Below are 27,860 nucleotides of genomic sequence, written 5' to 3'. Positions count from 1 at the left end.
CATAGCCGCAGGCAGAACAGTTGAAACTGGAGCAGCAGCACGGCCAGGTGGACTGGGGACATCAAGGAGTCATCATGCCAGGTAGTCCTGAGGCATGGTCCTAGGGCTCAGGTCCTCCAAGAGAGAGAAAGAAAGAGAGAAAGAGAGAATTAGAGATAGCATACTTAAATTCACACAGGACACCGGATAAACTGACCCTAGCCCCCCGACACAAACTACTGCAGCATAAATACTGGAGGCTGAGACAGGAGGGGTCAGGAGACCGCATCCGATATAGATTATTTTGCACCTGTTTCCTCCAGCATCTTCCCAAGTTCCTTTGCTGTTGTTCTGGGATTGATTTGCACGTTTCGCACCAATGTACGTTCGTCTCTAAGAGACAGAACGTGTCTCCATGCTGAGCGGTATGACGGCTGCGTGGTCCCATGGTGTTTATACTTGCATACTATTGTTTGTACAGATGAACGTGGTACCTTCAGGCGTTTGGAAATTGCGCCCAAGGATGAACCAGACATTTGTGGAGGTCTACAATTTATTTTCTGAGGTCTTGGCTGATTTATTTAGATTTTCCCATGATGTCAAGCAAAGAGGCACTAAGTTTAAAGGTAGGCCTTGAAATACATCAACAGGTACACCTACAATTGACTCAAATGATCAGTTAACCTATCAGAAGCTTCTAAAGCCATGGGGAGTTCCTCTCCATGGCGTTGAGGCGATTGGAGAAGAAGGCGCTGGAATGTAACTTGAGGTCCAGGGCAGAACACTGGGAAAGGACAGTCCACACTCCGACATCCTAAGCATCGGCCTCCACCACGAATTGGCGGGACGGGTCAGGATGGTACAAAGATGGAAGCTGCGGTGAAATGGTGTTTGAGATCCCCAAAGATTGGAAAGCTGCCGCGGTCATCCCCCTCTTCAAAGGAGACACTCTAGACCCAAACTGTTATAGACTTATATCCATCCTGCCCTGCCTTTCTAAAATCTTCGAAAGCTAAGTTAATTAACAGATCACCGAATTAAATCTAGAATTGGCTTCCTATTTCGCAACAAAGCCTCCTTCGCTCATGCCGCCAAACATACCCTCGTAAAACTGACTATCCTACCGATCCTTGACTTAGGCAATGTCATTTACAAAATAGCCCCCAACACTCTACTCAGCAAACTGGATTTAGTCTATCACAGTGCCATCTGTTTTATCACCAAAGCCCCATATACTACCCACCACTGTGACCTGTATGCTCTTGTTGGCTGGCCCTGACGACATATCCGTCGCCAAACCCACTGGCTCCAGGTCATCTATAAGTCTTTGCTAGGTAAAGCTCTGCCTTATCTCAGCTCACTGGTCACCATAGCAACACCCACCCGTAGCACGCGCTCCAGCAGGTATATTGCACTGGTCATCCCCAAAGCCAACACTTCATTTAGCTGTCTTTCCTTCCAGTTTTCTGCTGCCAATGACTGGAACGAATTGCAAAAATCTCTGAACCTGGAGTCTTATATCTCCCTGTCTAACTTTAAGCATCAGCTGTCAGAGCAGCTTACCAATCACTGTACCTGTACACAGTCAATCTGTAAATAGCACACCCAACTACCTCATCCCCATATTATTACTTACCCTCTTGCTCTTTTGCACCCCAGTATCTCTACTTGCACATCATCATCTGCACATCTATCACTCCAGTATCAATGCTAAATTGTAATTAAATTGTAATTCGCCTCTATGGCTTATTTATTGCCTACCTCCCTGCTCTTCTACATTTGCACACACTGTATATAGATTTTTCTATTTTTCTTTTATTTTGTGTTATTGACTGTACATTTGTTTGTGTAACTCTGTGTTGTTGTTTTTGTCCCACTGTGTGTGTGTGTGTGTGTGTGCATAGAGCCAAATGCAAGGGAATCGCTGCAAAACAATTAAGATATATAAATAATATAGGGGATCAATGTAAATTGTCCTGGTAGCCATTTGATTAACTGTTCAGCGGTCTTATGGGTTGGGCGTAGAAGCTTTTCAGCTGTTTTTTGGTCCCAGACTTGGCTCTCCGGTACTGCTTGCCATGCGGTAGCAAAGAGAACAGTCTATGACTTGGGTGGCTGGAGTCTTTGACCATTTTTAGGGCCTTCCTCTGACACCGCCTGATAAAGAGGTCCTGGATGGCAGAGAGTTCGTCCCCAGTGATGTACTGGCCCGTACGCATTACCCTCTGTAGAGCCTTGCTGTCGGATCATGAGCAGTTGCCATACCAAGCAGTGATGGAGCCAGTCAAGATGCTCTCAATGACGCAGCCAACTAGCAGCGAGGTGAATCATTGCAACCAACAGGGGCTAACAACTCCATCCAATTGAATTTGAAAACTCAGCACGATGCAAACATCTCCGATGAGTCGAGCAATTGCCTGTTTGCGACCATCGTTCAGGAACACATGAAGAAGCCAAGACACAAAATTACATAGAGGCGAAACACTTCGAGAGCAGGCGATTAAGTGCTCACCAATTACTCTGCACTTGACTGTCACCAGCAACTTGGTGCTGGGAAGTGTCCTTGACATGCTGCGAGGTAGTAAGTCATCATTAATTAAAGAAATAAAAAGCAGTCTGCTTACAAGGGCCAATAAATTAGACCATCAAGTGATTATATTGGCTGTAGGAGTTGGGTAGAATGTGTGTGTATCTGTCTTTGTGTGTGTCTGTGTGTCTGTATGTGTGTGTGTGTGTGTGTGTCTGTGTGTATGTGTGTGTAAAAAATAAAGTTAAATGTGTGTGTGTGTGCATGTATGTACAGTGCATTCAGAAAGTATTCACACCCCTTGACTTTTAACACATTTTGTTGCCTGATTTTAAAATGGATTCAATTGAGATGTGTCACTGGCCAACACACAATACCCCATAATGTGAAAGTAGAAATATGTTTTTTATGTTTTTTATTTTTTTGAAATGAATTAACAAAGAAAAGCTGAAATGTCTTCAGTCAATTAGTATTCAACCCCTTTGTTATGGCAAGCCTAAATAAGTTCAGGAGTAAAAATGTGCCTAACAAGTCACATAATAAGTTGCATGGACTCTGTGTGCAATAACAGTGTTTAACATGATTTTTGATTGACGACCTCATCTCTGTACCTCACACATACAATTGTGTGCTCGACTAAGGTCCCTCAGTGGAGCAGTGAATTTCAAACACATATCCAACCACAAAGAGCAGGAAGGTTTTACAATGTCTCGCAAAAAAGGGCACCTATTGGTAGATGGGTAAAAAAAAGCAGACATTGAATATCCCTTTGAGCATGGTACAGTTATTAATTTCCCTTTGGATGGTGTATCAATACACCCAGTTACTACAAAGATACAGGCGTCCTTCCTAACTCAGTTGACGTAGAGGAAGGAAATTTCACCATGGGGTTTCACCATGGGGTGACTTTAAAACAGTTACAGACTTGAATGGTTGGAGAAAATGGAGGATGGAACAACAACATTGTAGTTACTCCACAATACTAACCTAATTGACAAAGTGAAAATAAGGAAGCACGTACAGATTAAAAATATTCCAAAACATTCATCAAATTTGCAACAAGGTACTAAAGTAATATTGCAAAAAATGTGGGAAAGAAATTCACTTTTTTTCCTGAATACAAAGTGTTATGTTTGGGGAATATACAGTACAACACATTACAGAGTACCTTTTTCCATATTTTCAAGCATAGAAGTGGCTGTATCATGTTATGGTTATGCTTGTAATTGTTAAGGACTGTGGAGTTTCTCATGAAAAAAAAACAGAAGTGAGCTAAGCAAAATCCTAGAGAAAATCTGGTTCAGTCTGCTTTCCATTAGACACTGGGTGAGGAATTCACCTCTCAGCAGGACAATTTTGAAAAGAATAATGGTCTACTGTTGCACAATCCAGGTGTGGAAAGTTCTTAGAGAAAGACTCACAGCTGTAATCGCTGGCAAAGGTGCTTCTACAAAGTATTGACTCAGTGGTGTGAATACTTATGTAAAATAAATATTTCTGTATTTCATTATCAATACATTTGCAAACATTTCTAAAAACATATTTTCACTTTGTCACTATGGGGTATTGTGTGTAGAACGGTGAAAGAAAAAATATATTTAATCAGTTTTGAATGCAGTCTAACATAACACAATGTGGAATAAGTCATATAGTATCAATTCTTTCTTAAGGCACTGTATGTACCAATGTTTAAGCTAAAGGTGGGCTGTCCTGTACAATCTGTACTGTATGGGGGCCCTATACAGTAGTCAGTAATGATACAACACTGTATTAAGTAAGTAGCCTTGCACAAACCTTGGCTTGTGCGAGCCGAAATGGTTAATGCGAGCAGGATCTCTCGTTTCTGTAGCCTGAGGCAGCTTGATGTACAAGTACACCCCCTAGACAGGATGCTTGTCTATCCCAGTGCCTTACCCCCAATCTATCTCCTCAATGGTGAGTGCCAAGCATTCGGGCCCATTTTTACAGAAATAGGAAAAGAGGCAGAGGGAGAGAGAGAGAGAGAGAGAGAGAGAGAGAGAGAAAGGGGTGGAGAGAGAGAGGGGGTAGGGAGAGAAAAGATGAAAGGCACACACCAAGCCCGGAAGATTTTACACAACAATACCCAGGTAATACTGTATCATTGTAGATTACAACCAGGCTACGCACATAATTTTCCCTCTGTTAATGTACGTATAAAATCATCATGAGAACACAGATTGAGAACACAGATTGAGTTAAGCATGAGAACACAGATTGAGTTAAGGGAGCTATCAGAGGAGCTGGATGACTAGTGACGAAATGAAATTGGACAGACACGGGAGGAGAAGAGTCATACAGCTGTGTGTGTGTGTGTGTCACAGAGCGGTTTATGAGCAAATTAATAAACCGACCTCAGAACAGCCTGGCTGATTTCAGATTTCTAACTTGCTGACAGGAAGATTGCTCCAACTCGAGTTCTGTTTTACTCACAGATATAATTCAAACGGTTTTAGAAACTAGAGAGTGTTTTCTATCCAATAGTAATAATAATATGCATATTGTACGAGCAAGAATTGAGTACGAGGCAGTTTAATTTGGGAACGAAATTTTTACAAAGTGCAAACAGCACCCCCTATTGAGAAAATTAATTTGGGCACGATTTTTTCCAAAGTGAAAACAGCGCCCCCCTATTCACAAGCAGTTAACCTCGCCCTCTGGATGATAGCGTGGTAAACAGGCAGTGACTCGGATAGTTGTTGTTCTTGATGATCTTTTTGCCTTCTTGTGACATCGGATGTTGTAGATGTCCTGGAGGGCAGGTATTTTGCCACCGATGATGTGTTGGGCAGACCATACCACCCTCTGGAGAGCCCTGCGTTTGCTGGCTGTGCAGTTGCCGTACCAGGCGTTGATACAGCCCGACAGGATGCTCTCAATTGTGCATCTGTAAAAGTTTGTGAGGGTTTTGGCCAAGCCAAATATCTTCAGCCTCCTGAGGTTAAAGAGGCGCTGTTGTGCCTTCTTGGGTGGACCATTTCAGACTGTCAATACAGTTACACACAAAGAGATACACAAAACTTGGCTTGAGAAATAGAATTTAAATGGGGTTTTATGGGTTTCACAAAATGCCTTCCGGACCGGAGACTGTCCTCTTCTCTGTCACTATGAACAGACTTTAATTGTTCTATTATGCTGGGTATTTTCCCCTTGTTTTAATTGGCATGCTGCTTTGGGTTAGTTTGACCATCCAGACTGGTCTCATAGACTAGACATAACATAGTAAACGTAAATCCGAGATACTCAAATGTGTATGATATGTTACGTTTGTTATGCTTACATGAGATATAATTTTACTTTAGGCAAAAACATAGGGAGGGTGGTTGGCCGGGGTGGATGGGTGAGCGCATAACGTGAACGTCTAGTGTAACCGATGTGAAATGGCTAGCTAGTTAGCGGTGGTGCGCGATAATTGCGTTTCAATCGGTGACGTCACTTGCTCTGAGACCTTGAAGTAGTTGTTCCCCTTGCTCTGTGGAGCGATGGGTAACGATGCTTCGTGGGTGACTGTTGTTGATGTGTGCAGAGGGTCCCTGGTTTGAGCCCAGGTTGGGGCGAGGAGAGGGACGGAAGCTAAACTGTTACACTAGCAACCCAAAGGTTGCGAGTTTGAATCTCATCATGGACAACTTCAGCATTTAAGCTAATTAACAACTTTGCAACTACTTAGTTTCTACTTTTCAACGACTTAGCATTTCTGCTAACCCTTCCCCTAATCCTAACCATAACCATTTAAACTAACTTCTAACTTTAACCCTAACCTTAACCCCTAACCCATAGAGCTATATAATGTTAGCGTTAGCCACCTACCCACCTAGCTAACCTTAGCCACAACAAATTGGAATTCGTAGCATATCATACATTTTGAAAATTCGCAACATATTGTACGAATTGGAATTTGTAACACATTGAAACAATTGTAATTCGTAAAATATCATACTAAATGGATGATGGACATCCACAAATTAATACATACCATACGAAACGTAACATACAGGTATCATACTATGCTGAACAAAAATATGAACGCAACATGTAAAGTATTCATGAGCTGAAATAAGAGGCCAGAAATTTTCCAGATGCACAAATAGCTTATTTATCTCAAATTGTGTGCACAAATGTGCTTACATCCCTGTTAGTGAGCATTTATATTTTGCCAAGATAATCCATCTACCTGACAGGTGTGGCATTTTAAGAAGCTGATTAAACAACATAATCATTACAGAGGTGCACCTTGTGGTGTGGACAATAAAAGGCCACTCTAAAATTAGAAGTTTTGTCACACAACACAACGCCACAGAAGTTTTGAGGGAGCATGCAATTGGCATGCTGACTGCAGGAATGTCCGCCAGAGCTGTTGCCAGAGAATTGAATGTTAATTTCTCTACCATAAGCCTCCTCCAACGTTGTGTTAGAGAATTTGGCAGTACGTCCAACCGGCTTCACAACCGCAGACCACGTGTAACCATGCCAGCCCAGGACCTCCACATCTGGCTTCTTCACCTGTGGGATTGTCTGAGATAAGCCAGGATTATTTTATTTTTATTTTTTATATTTACAGGAGTATTTCTGTCTGTAATAAAGCCCTTTTGTGTGGAAAAACTCGTTCTGTTTGTCTGGGCCTGGCTCCCAAGTGGGTGGGCCTATGCCCTCCCAGGCCAACCCATGGCTGCACCCCTGCCCAGTCATGTGAACTCCATAGGTCAGGACCTAATGCATTTATTTAAATTGACTGATTTCCTTTTATGAACTGTAACTCAGTAAAATCATTGTAATTGTTGCATGTTGTGTTTATATTTTTGTTCAGTATAAATGGAGTGTCTCAGATTTATATGCAGAATAATACGAATTGCTCTGAGACCACATTGGACCATCACAGTGACTGACACACAGACGAACCGCCGCCCGCTCCTGCACACACACATAAATACATACACTAGTGCTGAGTGATTAACCAACATTTCTGCTATTTTTCGTTTTTTAAACAAATAATTGACTAAAGCTGGTTCAATTATTTGAATTTAATTTAATTCTGTTTTTTTCTTGGACCTCAATGTGCAGTTTCTGTAGAGATAAATCAGATCAAGCTTGAACTGTGCGATGTAGTAGGGAGTAGTAGGACATAATGTGGTAATTAACTACAATGACCATAATCCATTGCACAACCGCTTAAACTTGTCTGTTCTGTGCGGAGCAGACATGGAGACTGACCGCCTGTGAACACTCGGGAGCAGAGAAGATAGAACGCGCGAACGAGATTGAATGCAGTTGTTTCGAGAGTCTGAAAATACATGATCTAAATGATTGATAGTTGGTATTCAGCAGTCATAAAAGTATGCCTTATTTACTTTGAAGTATGCCTTATTTACTCAGACAGCAGCTCTATAGAGATGAGATGATGACTTGGAATTAAATATTAAAATAATCAAATATAACTGTCACCACCAGTTAGACCCATGCAGTTTCTTATTAGTCACAATCAGCCCTTTTTTATATATTTGTGTATATTTATATATATATAATTTTTATGTGTATCTCTTCTCTCTCTCTCGTTCTCTCTCTGTCCCCCTCTTTCTCCCTATTTTTCTTTCTCACCTTCCCCACAGGGTACCATTCAGGATGTCAAACTAATTTTTGCTCCAAACGGCTACATCACACAATGTCCCAACCTTAATCGCAGTAAGTATAGTAACTGTTATTACCCTTAGCTCATAGCACGTATTTATAAAAGTAAGAGTCCTACTCTAGGATCAGTTGAGCTTTTTAGATAGTAATGAATACAATTGTATGGACAGGGAAGACCTGATCTTAGATCAGCACTCTTACTCAGAGGTACATTATGATTACAAGCTCAGTATGATTAGCATGTTGTTGAGGACACAGGACGGGTTATTCCAACATGTTCCTTGTCCTAAATGTTCCCGTCCTCTTCTTCGTTTTGTCTGAAAAGTGAAGAGGTACTGAGAGAAAGTGGAGATGGCATCCAATAATGTCTCGTTAGCTATACTCCAGTCTCTGTTACTCTTACTAATCCCTCATCATTAGCCAGTGGAACTCCATCTATGTTCTCTCTCTCCCTCTTTCTCGTTCACTCTTTCTCTCACACTTACACACGCACGCACGCACACACACACACACACCTTTTCCCTTTGTCTTTGTCATTTAAATTACATTTTCAAACCTCCCTCCCTCTCTCTCTTTCTCTCTCTCCCTCCTTTTTATTGTCAAACAAATGAAGATGCAGGGCTTGTGTTGTGCACTTGTGGCGATGCTACTGTCTCTGATCAATAAGGCATGCAATCATAGTCTGTCACTCCACTCATCGATATTTGTGTGAACCAGGACTCGCGTCGCACCCGAGAAGCCAATACAGCTCTATTAGGTACAGGACAACAAGCTGCTTAATATTATTATAGAAGTGAACTTTTCTTTCTTCAAACATGCATAAAACATTGTGTAAAAGACAAAAAAAAGAAAATGACCAACAATCCTCTGAAAAAAGAGCCACGTGGCAAGATAGGAAGTGCAAGGAGATGAGTTCAATCACTCAATTTTCTGTAGCTTTGGTTATCCTCTTATATTTTGAGGAACAATGTTTTAGTAAAATTTGTATAAATGTACCTCTTCTCTTTTTCCTCCTCTCTACCTTCTTCCTTTTCTCTTGTCCTTTACTCTTTTATCCCCTCTCCCACTCCTGTCTTTCTTTGTCCATCCTTTTCTCCTGTTGAGCCTGTCCGACATGCAGTGATTTCCTGAGCCTGGTGCAAGGCATCATGGACCTTCAGGAGTTGCTGGCCAAGATGACCCTGAAGGTGAGAGGGACCACCCATTCAAAAAAATTGCATTTTGAACTTTAACCTCAAACAAGCGACCTTATAAGTGATGTGGTGTGATGCTTTATGTCCCAACATTCTACCTGAGAGACCTTAGTCTGGGAACATGAACACGCTCACCCGCGCACATACACACACACAAAAAGCCTTGAATCAAAGCCCTCTCTTCCTTCTCCAAAGGGCAGGTAGGTATGATCAGAGGTCATACAACAGACACACACACACACCCACACAGGATAGGTATGATCGGAGATCACAGTGGTGTCATTAAATGGCAGCCGTCTCGGCCCTGTGGGACACTAACAGGGGCTGAACATGATGTTCCTCTCAGCACGACACTCAAGCATGTGCATGTATGTGTGTGCATGCTCGTGTGTGTGTGTGTGTGTGTGTGTGTGTGTGTGTGTGTGTGTGTGTGTGTGTGTGTGTGTGTGTGTGTGTGTGTGTGTGTGTGTGTGTGTGTGTGTGAAGCAAGGACAGCCCACCAGCCAGACCTAGGCTTGGAGATCCCACTGTGAATAACTGCCTCCTCCTTCATTATAATAGACCCGAAGCTCTCACTTTGTCAATATCCCAATTGGCACCCTATTCCCTATTTTGACTAGGGCCCATAGGGTTCTGGTCAAAAGTAGCGCACTATATAGGGAATAGGGTGGTATTTGGGGCACAGACTGTCTGACTTCCCTGCTTACACAGCAACGCAGCGTGTAGAAATGGCACTTTCCTCCCCTCGTGGCTGTGAACGAGGGAGGGTGGGATAGAGTGGTGAAAGGGAAGAGGGTGATGGAGGTGGTGGATGAATAATTGCTAACCTCTTGGTGCCCGGCTAGCTGTATAATATACAGTGTCAGGGAGAGTGAGCTGAGAATAGAAGTTCCATGCATGAATTAGCAGTGGCTGTGTGTGTGTGTGTGTGTGTGTGTGTGTGTGTGTGTGTGTGTGTGTGTGTGTGTGTGTGTGTGTGTGTGTGTGTGTGTGTGTGTGTGTGTGTGTGAGAGAAAGAGAGATAGAAGGGTTTGCAAATGAGCTTAGTCAGAGCCTATATGCATGTTTTGTGCTGTTGATGACATGAAATGGATGACACACACACTTTGACAGTCTTGTAGCATGTCATATCTTGGCTTGAGTATACTGCAAGTGTAGTCTATTTTATTACGTCTTCAATATATTTTCCCTGAGTACGAACTCATGCACTTATGCTACTCATGCACGCACGCACGCGCGCACGCGCGCACACACGCACACACGCACACACACACACACACACACACACACACACACACACACACACACACACACACACACACACACACAAATACATAAATGATTGGTATGTCCCATCGTACCCTTATGATGCTGGTGCTATGGTGCTGTGGAAGCCAGCCTGTAGTGGTCCCGTAAAACGTTTAAAAAACGTAATGTTAGATAGTTCCTCACCCTGGAGTCCCCTCAGTCTATGGAGGAAATATCTAACATCAAGTTGCAAAATACTGAACTTGGCCTTTAAGCATCACCATATTATTTTGAAATAGTTTTTCAAATAATGTGCTTTTTGACAGCTCCTGTATCCAAAGCTCATGGCTCAAATTTGACAAAAATTACAATTAATTGTGTGATTGATGTAGGCTTACCTTGGCATGACATTATTGATAGCCGTGTGATTCTATCTCGGAGATGGAGGAGAGACATGGAGGCCAAGCTGGCTTAGATAGCCTAGCTAGCCTGGAGCCTCAAATGGAGGGTGCTAACAAACATTTACAACACTGCAGGAGCTGTGATTATTTTTGCTTTATTCCGGGACAATGTGGACTGCCCGAACTTTCAATGTAGCAACACTTTGCTTGCAAAGGACTACAGGGATGAACTGGCTACTCTTAGCAAACAAGTAGTGAACCTACATAAGCTACTGGGGAATCCACACCCTCCTACTTCCTCTTCTACCCCAGTAGACGGATGCCCGCTCTGGCCAGGTGGAAGTGTCAATGCCGTGTCGTCTCTCCACAGCCGACTGGCCGGTACTCTGCAGGGATCCCTCCTTGACGGGGTCTCCCCCTTCCCTGGAGAATGGAGCTAGAAGGATGCTCCTGGATGACTTGGTGGATGTTCCTGTTCTCAATCCAAACAACCAGCCATAGAGATATGGAAGTCGAACAGCATCCTCTGGCATTGGGGGCCTCCTAGACCAGACACAGACCAGAAACAGCTTCGCCTTCTTCCCTGGAGGCTTCAGATTCGAGATCGGATCCGGAGGTACCTGCAATCCTCAGAGCTCCCACCTTCATCTGACTGTGAGGCTGTCTGAGGCTCCTGCCCATTCATCATCCACGATGGATACTACAAACGGCTTGGGTCCATCGGGCCCCACCGCCCTTCGGTCCTCAAGGGTTTTGCGAAAACACTCGAGGCAAAAGAATGGCCGGACCTCCTCAGCCATTGCACCAGCTGTCGTCATCGGCTGTTCTATGGTTATAAACATCATTGTTCCCTCGGCAAAAACCATGTGCTATCCTGGAGCAAGAGTACAGGACATTACAAGGCTTGCTTCCGACCGTTCTACGACAGATGCCGGGAACTGATGCTGTCGTCGTCCGTGTAGGGTCAAACAACATTAGGAGGGCTAGCTCGGAACATCTGAAAATGTATTTTAAAGAACTGATTTTACCAATGAAAGACTCCAAAAATCGGCCAATTATTATTTACCATTGTTAGGCTGCGGGTGTGAAAGATTCAGCAGGATACTGGCATTATACACCTGGCTAAAAGATTACTGTAGCTCTGTTGGATTCACTTTGACACCTTCTGGAACAGAAGATGCTCTACAAGAATGACGGAGTCCATCCAAATAATTTTGCCCCCTGGACTCTATCCACGCATTTCAAGTCTGCGTTGAGACAATGACATCAATGACCAAGACCAGCTCAGTTAAAACTTCTTATGGCTGCAAGCCCGATGTCGGTACACTTATGACAACAGCCAGCTCAAGTGCAGGGCGCGAAATTCAAAATATATTTTTTAGAAATATTTAACTTTCACACATTAACAAGTCCAATACAGCAAATGAAAGATAAACATCTTGTGAATCCAGCCAACATGTCCGATTTTTAAAATGTTTTACAGCGAAAACACCACGTATATTTATGTTAGCTCACCACCAAATACAAAAAAGGACAGACATTTTTCACAGCACAGGTAGCATGCACAAAACCAACCAAACTAACCAAGAAACAACTTCATCAGATGACAGTCTTATAACATGTTATACAATAAATCTATGTTTTCTTCGAAAAATTTGCATATTTGAGGTATAAATCAGTTTTACATTGCAGCTACCATCACAGCTACCGTCACAAATAGCACCGAAGCAGCCAGAGTAATTACAGACACCAACGTGAAATACCTAAATACTCATCATAAAACATTTCTGAAAAATACATGGTGTACAGCAAATGAAAGACAAGCATCTTGTGAATCCAGCCAATATTTCCGATTTCTTAAGTGTTTTACAGCGAAAACACAATATAGCATTATATTAGCTTACCACAATAGCCAGAAACACAAGCCATTTACCAGCAGCAAAAGTTAGCGATCGTAACAAATCAGCAAAAGATATATAATTTTTGACTAACCTTGATAAGCTTCATCAGATGACAGTCCTATAAAATCAGGTTATACATACACTTATGTTTTGTTCGTAAATGTGCATATTTAGAGCTGAAATCAGTGGTTATACATTGTGCTAACGTAGCATCTTTTTCCCAGAATGTCCGGATATTTTTATGACACTCACCTATTCTGACCAAATAACTATTCATAAACGTTACTAAAAAATACATGTTGTATAGGAAATGATAGATACACTAGTTCTTAATGCAATCGCCGTATTAGAATTCTAAAAATAACTTCATTACGACATCCAGCTTACGTTATGGCGAGAGAGTGCCCAAAATCTGGGCGCAAACTAATAGTACACATGTTCGACAGATATATGAAATAACATCATAAAATGGGTTCCATCAGAATGTTGTACAAGGGGTCCTTTGTCGGGAACAATCGTTGTTTGGTTTTAGAATGTCCTCTTCTCCAGTCAATTAGCACGGAAAGCTAGCAAAGTGGCGCGAAGCTGTCCTTCGTGAACAAACGCAGACAACGCAACACGCCTAACGTCCCGAAAAAATTTCAATAATCTAATAAAACTATATTGAAAAAACATACTTTACGATGATATTGTCACATTTATCAAATAAAATCAAAGCCGGAGATATTAGCCGTCTATAACGACAGCTTTTCAGAAGGCAATCCCCGGGTACTTCTCGCGCCTTCCAGAAAACAGGAAATTGGTGTCACGTCATGCCAAGAGCTCTTATTCGACCTCAGATCAAGTTATACACTCCATTTCTTCTCTCACTGCCTGTTGACATCTAGTGGAAGGCGTATGAAGTGCATGTATACTAATACATATCAAGCACATTTATAGGCAGGCCCTAGAACAGAGCATCGATTTCAGATTTTCCACTTCCTTTCAGGAAGTTTGCTGCAAAATGAGTTCTGTTTTACTCACAGATATAATTCAAACGGTTTTAGAAACTAGAGAGTGTTTTCTATCCAATAGTAATAATAATATGCATATTGTACGAGCAATAATTGAGTACGAGGCCGTTTGAAATGGGCACCTTTTATCCAGGCTACTCAATACTGCCCCTGCAGCCCAAAGAAGTTAATCCCTACCATTGTGTCACTTAGTTGTCATAATGCTGCAGCAAATGTACATTATCCAAGGGGCGTTGGAAGATACAATGTAAGTAACTTAAAACTTCTTCAGGATTGGTGGGTCCCCTGCATTGGTTGAGCTAATTTAGGCTAATGCGATTTGCATGAGGTTGTAGGTAACAAGAACATTTCCCAGGACAAAGACATATCGGATATTGGCAAAATGCTTAAATGCTTGTTAATCTAACTGCACTGCCCAATTTACAGTAGCTATTATATTGAAAGGATACCACGCTATATTGTTTGAGAGTGCACAGTTTTGAATATGAAAAGTTAATAATAAACAAATTAGGCACATTTGGGCAGTCTTGATACAGCATTTTGAACAGAAATGCATTGGTTCATTGGAACAGTCTAAAACGTTGTACATGCACTGCTGCCATCTAGTGGACAAAATCTAAATTGCACCTGGGCTTGAATAATACATTATGGCTTTTCTCTTGCATTTCAAAGATTATGTATTATCTTTTACCAGATCTAATGTGATTTATTCTCCTACATTCCTTTCACATTTTCACAAACTTCAGTGTTTCCTTTCAAATGGTACCAAGAAATGCATGTCCTTGCTTCAGGGCCCGAGCTACAGGCAGTTAGATTTGGGTATGTCATTTTAGGCGAAAATTAAAAAAAATGGGGCGGATCCTTTTAGTTTATGTCCCCTTAACTGCCCTGAATGCCTCTGTTGATCCTACAGCTATTGTATGCAATAATCATGTGCCTATGAACCAGACTTATACTGTTAGCACTGAGGTGTGCCCTAGTAGGAAGTCCACCGTATGCAGCTCACCCTGCACTATCAGTTCAAACTTAAAATAAATTAGCATGTCTATTTCTGATAAGCTACCCAGTAAAGCATTAAAAACAGTAGAGCATCCCAAAAAGTGGTATAAATAGCCCACATTAACATGAGCCTAAGAAACAAGGGTCACAAAATCAATAACGTAATAATCCAGGCTGTATCACATCCGGCTTTAATAATCCAGGCTGTATCACATCCGGCCTCGATTGGGAGTCCCATAGGGCGGCACACAATTGGCCCAGCATCGTCCAGGTTTGGCCGGGGTAGGCCATCATTGTAAATAAGAATTTGTTCTTAACTGACTTGCTTAGTTAAATAAAGGTTAAAAAAATTTTTTTTAACATGCTAGTTACAGATGACAGTCAGAATATGAATATCTCTGAAACTCACTAATACCGCTGATGATAAAGTGGTAGCAATACATTGTGATAACATTTACAGAAACTACAAAATTGCCAATGGGGGCGGTATTGCGGTCTACATTCAGAACCACATTCCTGTAAAGCTTAGAGAGGATCTCATGTTCAATACGGTTGTAGTAATATGTGACTGACCACCTCGATTCATTCTTATGTAGCAACATTTGAAATTATGTTTTTTACATTGGATAAAAGTAGACTCAGATTGTATATCATTCACTGCAGTTGAGGAACACATGGGAAAGTAATTCTGCTTTGGAAGTTGATAAACTTGTAACCCCACTTTTTAGAAAATGGCCCTTGAACGTTTTGGTACACCTACTGGAAAGCTCTTCTTTGTCTACATCCATTCATTGTCGTTCACATCCTCTTAAGCCCCACCCATATCTTTAAGGATTCACATGTGAGGTAATGTGCTCAGTGGTGTAAAGTACTTAAGTAAAAATACTTTAATGTACTACTTAAGTCATTTTTGGGGGGTATATGTACTTTACTATTTATATTTGACAACTTTTACTTTTACTCACCTACTTTACAGAAAAAAATAATATACTTTCTGTTCATTTTTGTTGTTGTAATGGAAAAGTATAAACAAGAAAACCACAGGCTGCATGACATCAGCAGCCTGGGTGTGATAATGTTGCGTTTAGGAGGTAGGTGAAGGAGTCAGGCGCAGGAGAGCAGAGATGTCTGAGAAACGTATATTAATTGGCAAGTCCCCCAACACAGGTATGGTACAATCAAAAAAGGTACAACGCCCTCGACAACAGAGAACCCGAATAAACGCATGGAGGAACAAACAACGTTCCGAAAATAACCCACTCTTATGAATCCGTGATAACAAAAAATGGCATAACCTCACCGAGCACATCACAATGAAAGAATAATCCCGCACAAACCTAGGCAGGCAACAGGGTAAATATATACACACAGAAATTAAGGCAAATGAAACCAGGTGTGAAAAGAACCAAAGACAAAACAAACAGAAAAGGAAAAAGGGATCGGTGATGGCTAGTAGACCGGCGACGCCGACCGCCGAGCGCCGCCCGAACAGGGAGAGGAACTACCTTCGGTGGAAGTCGTGACACTGGGGGTCCAAAATAGCAGAACTGGTGCATTTTAACACCAATAAACCAATCTGTTTAAAAATGAATTCAGTATATGTTAATATGTTAAGCAAACCAGGCAACTAAAAGCAACTTTATCAACAACATGTTTTATTTGTTTCTAGATTGTTGGAAGGTGTAAACGGTAAAGGGAAATCGTTTCTTGCATAGTGGAGTCTTTTGTTTAGACATGTATATAGCTAGCTAGCTATCAGTCAACCTACCTCGGTGAAATCATCAACATGAATTTATCACAACTTGCTGTATAAATGCTGTATAAATTTGCTTTAACTTCTACTTGCACACAATCCCGGATCCGGGAGCACCCTCATCAGTAAAAAAGCTGACTAGCATAGCCTAGCATAGCGCCACAAGTAAATACTAGCATCTAAATATCATGAAATCACAAGTCCAAGACACCAGATGAAAGATACACATCTTGTGAATCCAGCCATCATTTCTGATTTTTAAAATGTTTTACAGGGAAGACACTATGTATTTCTATTAGCTAACCACGATAGCAAAAGACACAACTTTTTTTTCCCACCATTTTTTTCCTGCATAGGTAGCTATCACAAATTCGACCAAATAAAGATATAAATAGTCACTAACCAAGAAACAACTTCATCAGATGACAGTCTGATAACATATTTATTGTATAGCATATGTTTTGTTAGAAAAATGTGCATATTTCAGGTATAAATCATAGTTTTACATTGCAGCCACCATCACAACTCTCACCAAAGCAACTAGAATAACTACAGAGACCAAAGTGAATTACCTAAATACTCATCATAAAACATTTTAGAAAAATACACAGCGTACAGCAAATGAAAGACAAAGATCTTGTGAATCCAGCCAATATTTCAGATTTTTTAAGTGTTTTACAGCGAAAACACAATATAGCATTATATTAGCTTACTACAATAGCCAACCACACAACAGCATTGATTCAAGCCAACAATAGCGATAACGAATAAACCAGCAAAAGATATAAATTTTTTCACTAACCTTCTCAAACTTCTTCAGATGACAGTCCTATAACATCATATTACACAATACATATAGAGTTTGTTCGAAAATGTGCATATTTAGCGGCACAAATCGTGGTTATACAATGAGAATAGTAGCCAAGCTGCCAACAAAATGTCGGGAGAAATCTTGGGAGAGGCACCTAATCTAATCAGTAACTAATCATAAACTTCACTAAAAAATACAGGTTGGACAGCAAATGAAAGATACATTAGTTCTTAATGCAACCGCTGTGTTAGATTTTTTAAATTAACGTTACTACGACATACAGCGTGCGTTAAATCGAGACCGCACCGATATTAATGGCGGAATAGTAGTTTCACATTTTTCAACAGAACAACGAATTAACATCATAAATAGTTCTTACTTTTTGATGAGCTTCCATCAGAATCTTGGGCAAGTTGTCCTTTGTCCAGAAGAATCGTTGCTCGGTTGTAGATTGTCGCCTTCAACTTTGGAATTAGCAGTAAACATTAGCCATGTGGCGAAGACGTGCCCAACTCACTATAACGCAGCACAAAGAAATATCCGAAAATCGCAATATACTGATATAAACTGATATAACTCGGTTTAAAATAACTACATTAGGATGTCTTTAACACCTATATCGAATAAAATCAGAGCCGGATATATCTAAGGCCTATAACGGGAGCTTTCCAGAACGCCATCCTGAGGTCTGTCTTGCGTCATGGCGAATGTTGAAAAGAGTGTACCCCACGTACCCAGACCCTTTATATGGCCTCAGATCTGCCTAGCAACTCCATTTAAATTCTCACTACTTGCTGACATCTAGGGGAAGGCGTATGCAGTGCATGTCGACCAATAGAACACATGAAAATTAATAAACTGACCCTAGAACAGAGTGACTGATTTCAGATTTCTCACTTCCTGACAGGAAGTTTGCTCCAACTTGAGTTCTGTTTTACTGACAGATATAATTCAAACGGTTTTAGAAACTAGAGAGTGTTTTCCAATAGTAATAATAATATGCATATTGTACGAGCAAGAATTGAGTACGAGGCAGTTTAATCTGGGAACGAAATTTTTACAAAGTGAAAACAGCACCCCCTATTGAGAAAAGGTTTTAAAGCAGTATCCAAATCCATCGGATTTAGTGATCACAAATAGTAGTCATATCTAGGGAAATCAAAGTGTATAGGTCATACAAGAAGTTTTGTAGTGATTCCTATGTTGATGATGTAAATAATATTTTCTGGTTTGTGGTGTGTAATGAGGAACAACCAGATGCTGCACTTGACACATTTTTGAAATTGCTTGTTCCAGTTACTAATAAGCATGCACCCATGAAGAAAATGACTGTAAAAACTGTTCAGACACCTTGGAGTGATGAGGAATTAAAAAAATTGTATGGTTGAGAGGGATGAGGCAAAAGGAATGTCAAATAATTCTGCTGCACAACCGATTGGCTGCACAACCATACTGCAAATTGAGAAATCGTGTGACTCAACTTAATAAAAAGAAGAAGAAACTATTCTATAAAACAAAGATACATGATATAAAGAATGATAGTAAAAAGCTTTGAAGCTCCTTAAATGAAATTTTAGGCAAAAAGGCAAACTCAGCTCCATTACTCATTGAATCAGATGACTCATTCATCATACAATCCACTGACATTGCCAACTACTTTATGGATTTTATTGACAAGATTAGAAAACTTAAGCATGACATGCCAACAACAAATGCTGACACTACACAAACCAAGTATAACTTACCAAATTATAAAAGACAAGCAATGTCATTTTAATTTCAGGAAAGTGAGTGTGGAAGAGGTGGAACAATTATTGTTGTCTATCAACAATGAAAAGCCACCGGGGTCTGACATCTTGGATGGAAAATTACTGAGGAAAATAGCAGACGATATCGCCACTCCCATTTGCCATATCTTCAATCTAAGCCTACCAGAAAATGTGTGCCGTCAAGCCTGGAGGGAAGCAAAAGTAATTCCACTACCCAAGAACAGTAAAGCCCCCTTTACTGGCTCAAATAACTGACCAAACAGCCTGTTGCCAACCCTTAGTACATAAAAAAAAAAATGTGTTTGACTGGATACAATCCTATTTTACTGTAAACAAATGGACAACAGACTTCCAGCACCCTAATAGGGATGGACTTTCAACAAGCACAGCACTTACACAAATGACTGATGATTGGCTGAGAGAAATTGATAATAAAAAGATTGTTCTGTTAGACTTCAGTGCAGCTTTTTTTGGTCTGCTGCTGAAAAAATGTATGTGTCATGAATTTACACCTGTGCTATATTGTGAATAAAGAGTTACATGTTCAACAGAAAGCAGAGAGTGTTCTTTAATGGAAGCCTCCAACATATTCAAGGTATAATCAATATTTCCCCAAGGGTAGCTGTCAAGGCCCCTTGCTTTGTTCAAACTTTACTAATGACATGCCACTGGATTTGAGCAAAATCTATGTGTCTATGTGTGTCTATGTATGCGGTTGACTCAACACTATACATGTTCGCTACTATAGCGACTGAAATGACTGCAACACTTTAAAAAGAGCTGCAGTTACTTTCAGAATGGGTGGCAAGGAATTAGTTAGTCCTAAATATTTCCAAAACTAAAACTATTGTATTTGGGAAACCCTAAAACCCTAAACCTCAACTATGTTTTGTAATGAATAATGTGGAAATTTAGCAAGTGACTAAACTGCTTGGAGTGACACTGGATTGTAAACTGTCATGGTCAAAACATGTTGATACTACAGTAGCTAAGATGGGGAGAAGTCTGTCCATAATAAAGCGCTGCTCTGCCTTCTTAATTAACAGCACTAACAACATGGCAGGTCCTATAGGCCCTAGTTTTGCCGCACCTGGACTACTGTCCAGTTGTGTGGTCAGGTGACACTAACAGGGACTTACAATTACAAATACAAATTACTAATTGGCTCAGAACAGGGCAGCACGGCTAGCCCATATGTGTACACGGAGAGCTAACATTAAAAATACGTATGTCAATCTCTCATGGCTCAAAGTGGAAGGGAGATTGTCATCATCAATACTTGTTTTTGTAAGAAGTGTTGACAAGCTGAATGTACCGAGCTGTCTGTTTAAACTACTAGCACACAGCTCAGACTCCCATGCATACCCCAAAATACATGCGGACTGTACTACATACAGCCATGACTACATGGGACTCTATTCCACATCAGGTAACTGATACACGTAGTGACATAATGGCTGCAACCCAGCAAATGGGTCATCCAAACATTTGTAGAGTGTAGAATAAAGGAAGGACAACTAGAAATGAATAATGGATTTAATTCTGAAACACCGGGGGCTAAACACACACCAATGTGCATTTCTATGTGTAGCCAGTTGTTTTTGCAATTTTGTCCTCTTGCTCTTCTTGCTGTTTGAAGTGGACTATAGTGCTGCAGTATTGAAATGGATGATGATGTGTATGTATCTGTGTTTGTGTGCGTTTGTGTGTGAGTCTCCAGCTGAACTACGCAGATTCCAGGCTGACCCAGCTGGAGGGCTGCCGCTGTGACAGGACGTGCAGTGCCAACGGTGTGGACTACAGAGACAAAGAGCTGTGGGTGGAGCCAGAGAACTGCAGGAACTGCGTCTGCATGGTGGGTAGCCCACTCCATCACACAGATACAATGACTTTTATATCTTTCTCCTCACAAAAGTCAATACTTTCACCTCACACTAGTCAATTTGTGTGTTTTTGGGATATTCAAGGCAGTTCAATTCACAAGATAAAAAACATACAAATAATGGAGGGGCAATAAACAATAAATAACAATATAAAACATAGAATGGCGCCGGCGAGGATGGCTGCCGTTTTACGGGCTCCGTTTTACAGGCTAATAACCAACTGTGCTATTTGGTTTGTTATGTCGCATTGTTTGTAACTTATTTTGTACATAATGTTGATGCTACCGTGTCTTATGACCGAAAAGAGCTTCTGGATATCAGAACAGCGATTACTCACCTCGAACTGGACAATATTTTTTTATTTAATGAGTCCGAAGCAAAGGATATAGAGCTGGCTGGCTTCTCAGTGCATCGGCAGGACAGAGCAGCTACGTCTGGCAAGACGAGGGGCGGGGGTGTGTGTCTATTTGCCAAAAACTGCTGGTGTGCGATGTCTAATATTAAAGAAGTCTTGATGTATTGCTCGCTTGAGGTAGAATAGCTCATGATAAGCTGTAGACCACACTATCTGCCAAGAGAGTTCTCATCTATATTATTTGTAGCCGTCTATTTACCACCACAAACCGATGCTGGAACTAAGGCCGCACTCATTGAGCTGTATAAGGCCATAAGCAAACAAGTAAATGCTCATCCAGAAGTGGCGCTCCTAGTGGCCGGGGACTTCAATGCAGGCAAACTTAAATCAGTTTTACCTCATTTCTACCAGCATGTCACATGTGCAACCAAGGGGGGAAAAAACTCTATACCACCTTGACTCCACACACAGAGATGCATACAAAGCTCTCCCATGCCCTCCATTTGGAAAATCTGACCATAATTCTATCCTGATTCCTGCTTACAAGAAAAAATGAAAGCAGGAAGTGCCAGTCATTCGCTCAATACGGAAGTGGTCAGATGACGCGGATGCTACGCTACAGGACTGTTTTGCTAGCACAGACTGGAATATGCACCGGGATTCATCCAATGGCATTGAGTAGTATACCACCTCAGTTACCGGCTTCATCAATAAGTACATCGACGACGTCGTCCCCACAATGACCATATGTACATTTCCCAACAAGAAGCCATGGATTACAGGTAACAACCGAACCGAGCTAAAGGCTAGAGCTGCCGTTTTCAAGGAGCGGGACACTAATCCGGATGCTTATAAGAAATCCCGCTATGCCCTCAGATGAACCATCAAACAGACAAAGTGTCAATACAGGACTAAGATTGAATCCTACTACACCAGCTTTGACGCTCGTCGGATGTGGCAGGATTTTAAAACTATTATAGACTACAAAGGGAAACCCAGACGCGAGCTGCCCAGTGTCGCCCAGTGTCTACCAGACGAGGATAGTTGACTTTTATGCTCGCTTCGAGGCAAGGAACACTGAAGCATGCATGAGAGCATCAGCTTTTCCGGACAATTGTGTGATCACGCTCTCCATTGCCGATGTGAGGAAGACCTTTAAACAGGTAAACATTCACAAAACCGCGGGGACAGATGGATTACCAGGACATGTACTCAAAGCATGCGCTGACCAACTGGCAAGTGTCTTCACTGACATTTTCAATCTCTCCCTGACCGAGTCTGTAATACCTACATTTTTCAAACAAGAAAGCAAAGGTAACCAGCCTAAATGATTACCGCCCCGTAGCACTCACGTCGGTAGCCATGAAGTGCTTTGAAAGGCTGGTCATGGCTCACATCATCCTGGAAACGCTAGACCCACTCCAATTTGCATATCGCCCCAACAGATCCACAGATGATGCAATCTCAATCGCACTCCACACTGCCCTTTCCCACCTGGGGAAAAGGAACACCTATTTGAGAATGCTGTTCATTGATTAAAGGTCAGTGTTCAACACCATAGTGCCCGCAAAGCTCATCACTAAGCTAAGGACCCTGGGACTGGGCACCTCCCTCTGCAACTGGATCCTGGACTTCCTGACGGGCCACCCCCTAGTGGTAAGGGTAGGCAACAACACATCTGCCAAGCTGATCCTCAACACTGGGGCCCCTCAGGGGTGCGTGCTTAGTCCCCTCCTGTGCTCCCTGTTCACCCATGACTGCGTGTCCAAGCATGACTCTAACAGCATCATTAAGTTTGCTGACGACACAAGAGTGGTAGTCCTGATCACTAACAACGAAGCCTATAGGGAGGAGGTCAGAGACCTGACAGTGTGGTGCCAGGACAAAAACCTCTCCCTCAATGTGAGCAAGACAACAGGCCCCCATTCACATCGGCAGGGCTGAAGTGGTGCGGGTCGAGAGTTTCTAGTTCCTTGGTGTCCACATCACCTACGAACTTTCATGGTCCAGACACACCGAGACAGTTGTGAAGAGGGTATGACAACACATTTTCCCCCTCAGGAGACTGACAATATTTGGCATGGGTCCCCAGATCCTCAAAGTTCAACAGCTGCACCATTGAGAGCATCCTGACCGGTTGCATCCCCACCTGGTATGGCAACTGAAAAAAAAAAAAAATGCTCGGCATCTGACCGTAAGGCGCTACATAGGGTAGTGTGTGCGGCTCAGCACCAAGCTTCCTGACATCCAGGATCTACACTACCTGTCAAAAGTTATAACACCTACTCAATTAAGGGGTTTTCTATATTTTTTACGTTTTCTACATTGTATAATAATAGTGAAGACATCAAAACTATGGAATCATGTAGTAACCAAAAAAAGTGTATAATATAAATAAAATAATATTATTTATTTTTGATATTCTTCAAAGTAACCAAAAAATATTTGTATATTTTAGATTTTTAAAATAGCCACCCTTTGCCTTGATGACAGCTTTGCACACTCTTGGCAATCCCTTAACCAGCTTCACCTGGAATGCTTTTCCAGCAGTCTTGAAGGAGTTCCCACATATGCTGAGCACTTGTCGTCTGATTTTCCGGTCCAACTCATCCCAAACCATCTCAATTTAGTTGAGGTTGGGGGATTGTAGAGTCCAAGTCATCTGATGTTGAACTACATCACTGTCCTTCTTGGTAATATAGCCCTTACACAGCCTGGAGGTGTGTTGGGCCATTGTCTTGTTGAAAAACAAATGATAGCCCAAACCAGATGGGATTGCATATAGCTGCAGAATGCTGTGGTAGCCATGCTGTTTAAGTGTGCCTTGAATTCTAAATAAATCACAGACAGTGTCACCAGCAAAGCACCCCCACACCCTCCTCCTCCATGCTGTACAGTGTGGAAATACACATGCGGAGATCATCCGTTCACCCACACAGCGTCTCACAAAGACACGGCGGTTGGAACAAAACATCTCAAATTTGGACTTCGGACCAAAGGACATATTTCCACCATTCTAATGTCCATTGCTCGTGTTTCTTGGCCCAAGCAAGTCTCTTCTTCTTATTCGTGTCCTTTAGTAGTGTTTTTTTTGCAGCATTTCAACCATGAAGGCCTGATTAACACATTCTCCTCTGAACAGTTGATGTTGAGATGTGTATATTACTTCAACTCAGTGAAGCATTTATTTGGGCTGCAATTTCTGAGGCTGGTAACTCTAATGAACTTACCATCTGCAGCAGAGGTAACTCTGGGTCTTCCATTATTGTGGTGGTCCTCATGAGAGCCAGTTTCATCATAGTGCTTGATGGTTTTTGCGTCTGCACTTGAAGAAACTTGAAATGTTCCATATTGACTGACCTTCCTGTCATAAAGTAATGATGGACTGTCATTTCTCTTTGCTTATTTGAGCTGTTCTTGCCATAATATGGACTTGGTATTTTACCAAATAGGGCTACCTCCACCCCCCCTTCCTTGTCACAGCCCACCTGAATAGCTCCAACGCATTAAGAAGGAAAGGAATTCCATAAATTAACTTAAGGCACACCTGTTAATTGAAATGCATTCCAGGTGACTACCTCATGAAGCTGGTTGAGAAAATTCCAAGAGTGTGCAAAGCTGTCATCAAGGCAAAGGGTGGCTATTTGAAGAATCTCAAATATAAAATATATTTAGATTTGTTGAACACTTTTTTGGTTACTACATTATTCCATATGTGCTATTTCATAGTTTTGATGTGTTCACTATTATTCTACAATGTAGAAAACAGTAAAAATTTTAAAAAAACATTGAATGAGTAGGTGTTCTAAAACTTTTGACCGGTCGTGTATATATTGGGCGGTGTCAAAGGAAGACCCCAAAAAATAATATTATTCTTTCTCTAATTCCTCCCAAAGCTAATGGGCTTAATTATGTCCACAACAAGGACAATGTAATAGGTTTCAATATGCTATAATTAGACTGTAATTAGAATGTAATATACTAAAATAGGATATAACCTAATATGGAGCACAGGCTCTCTCTCGCTCTCTCTCTCGCGCTCGCTCTCTCCCTCTCGCTCTCATTTTTTTAAATGTAGTTGTTGTGGTCGAATTAAGTATATTGTTTTTCGACCCACATGGGGACGCCGTCCCTGTCACAGTTTTAGGTGTGTTACTGAAGCTACTGTCACTGTGGAGGAGTTTCTGGTTGCCGTAGGAGAGAAGGTAGCATATGAGAATGTTGCTTATGCGTCACGGATGAATAAAGCGGTGGTGGTTTTTCTTAAATAAGAGCGCCTTGTAGATCGTATGGTTGAGCATGGCGTACTTTTTAAAGGAATGTTTATTCAAGTTCCGCCGCTTTTTTCTCCGTCAACAAGGGTAACGATTTTGAATGTACCGCCGTTTATTCCCAATGAGCTATTGGAGCGCGAGTTATTGCGGTTTGGGAAGTTCGCAAGTTCAATTAAGATTGTCCTGTTGGGTTGCAAACACCTGGCTTTGAAACAGGTTATGTCGTTCCGGCAACAGGTGTTTATGTTTTTGGACTCACCGGAGCAGACTTGAGTTATCGTTTAAAGTCAAGTATGACAACAGACTGTAAATGGCTTATGCTAGTAAGGGTAGTCAATGGTGTTTTGAGTGTGGTGATGTTGGCCATAAGTGACATGCTTGCCGGAAAAGTGAGAAGGGAGAGGGAGGATCGCAGGTGGTCCTCGTAACGCCTGGGCCCACTGATGTAGGGAGAGGTGGGCCGACAGCGGTAGAGCAGCCACAAGCACTTGTTGCTGAGGAACAAGTTGTCTGTGTTGAGGTCACAGAGTTGCAACTTGTACCAGAGGGAAATGTTATGCAGCAGAAAACGATTGTTGTAGAAGGTAAGGATGGATCTGAAGAGCCATTTCCTCAGACTGGTGAGGAGGTGCCCAGTACGAGTGCTAGGGTACAGGGGGGGGGGTTCATGTGGAGCTAATCTCCCAGGTAGTGGAGATGCCCACTATGAGTAATGGGGTACAGGAGGGGGTTCAGGTGGGGCTAGTCTCCCAGGTAGGGGAGGAGATGCCTGGTACGAGTGATGGGGTGCAAGTGGGGAGTGTTGAGAGGGATGTGGTAGAAGGGAGTCAGGGGTCTGTGGCCTCAGTTGAGGAGGAGCAGGAGAAGGATATGCATATCTCTATTGATAAGATAGCAGCTGGTGACGACTTATTTTACAATCTAGAGGAGGTAAAGGGGTTCCTGGATCAGACTTTTGGGAAATCTGTCAAATTGGCAGACTTTTTTGATGTTGATAAGTTTGTGAGGTCAGCCGTGATGTTACAGGAGACGGTGGGGTTAGACCAGTTGAGTGAGAAGAAGCGTTTTCGCTTGAGGAAATGTGTTACTGCTGTCACAGCAGCAAAAGGTAGTGGGAAATGTGGTCAGATTAAGAGAAAATTAAAACAATGATGATGATCATGCCTCATGGGGTGTCTTTTTTCTCTTTGGTTTCCCTGTGGTTTCTTCAGCTTTTCCATATGAAGGTACTAATGGTAGGTTCTCTCAATATTAATGGGGGAAGGGACAGGAATAAGAGGGCTTTGGTATTAGAAATAATAAAACAGAAAAGGCTTAATGTAGTTTTTCTCCAGGAGACACATAGTGATGAGGCTAAGGAGCTAGACTGGGGTATGTGGTGGGAGGGGCAGCATATACTCAGTCATGGTACTAATTTCAGTGCTGGGGTGGCATTCTTGTTTTCCTCAGGCTTAGAGGTGACTGTGGTATCTACAACACAGATTGTCAAGGGTTGGGTTTTATTGGTCAAGGCGGATGTTATGGGTTTTATGTTTTTTTTAATGTTTATGCTCCTAATGAGGGTACAGGGCGTATTGCTGTATTTGATAAAATAAAGGAAACCTTAAGACAGTGTGACCAAGAGAGGTGTATGGTTTTAGGGGGGGACTGGAACTCTACAGTGGATTTTACTGTTGACCGCACTGCTGAAGAACCTCACCTGCGGTCAGCTACTTGTCTGTCTGGTTTATTAACTGAGTTTGAGCTTTCTGATGTGTGGAGAGTAAGGAATTAAAAACGTAGGCAGTACACATGGCTAAAAGTTAATGAAGGTTGTGTCAGTGCAGCAAGGTTAGACAGGTTGTATGTATCTAAGCAATCCTGTAGTAGGGTTGGAATGTGTGATATTGCTCCTGAGGGTTTCTCTGATCACTCATATTGTTACTGTTGATATTCACTTGTCCTGTCCACGAAGGTCATCACCTTACTGGTATTTTACTGTTAAATTGTTACATGATGTCATGTTTTGTGAAAGGTTTTTGTTGTTTTGTGAAAAATGGAGGGTTACAAAAGGGAATTTTGAGTCCTTGAGACAATGGTGGGAGGTTGGGAAGGCCCAAATATGATTGTTT

At 41.8% G+C, this 27,860-nt stretch overlaps 1 protein-coding gene across 1 annotated transcript in view; it reads left to right on the top strand.

Annotated features, from left to right (window-relative positions):
* Positions 1-27,860, top strand: part of LOC120025009 (protein kinase C-binding protein NELL1-like) — a 456,735-nt gene that overhangs the window by 185,551 nt on the left and 243,324 nt on the right. Inside the window, exons 6-8 of the mRNA XM_038969436.1 lie at positions 8,131-8,203; positions 9,254-9,336; positions 20,958-21,092. Of these exons, the coding sequence (XP_038825364.1) occupies positions 8,131-8,203; positions 9,254-9,336; positions 20,958-21,092 (291 nt within the window). The remainder of the gene's footprint in view (positions 1-8,130; positions 8,204-9,253; positions 9,337-20,957; positions 21,093-27,860) is intronic.

This window comes from Salvelinus namaycush, chromosome 30 (genome assembly GCF_016432855.1).
Source record: "Salvelinus namaycush isolate Seneca chromosome 30, SaNama_1.0, whole genome shotgun sequence".
Taxonomy (NCBI): Eukaryota; Metazoa; Chordata; class Actinopteri; order Salmoniformes; family Salmonidae; genus Salvelinus; species Salvelinus namaycush.
This window is presented reverse-complemented; position numbering and strand designations above follow the sequence as displayed.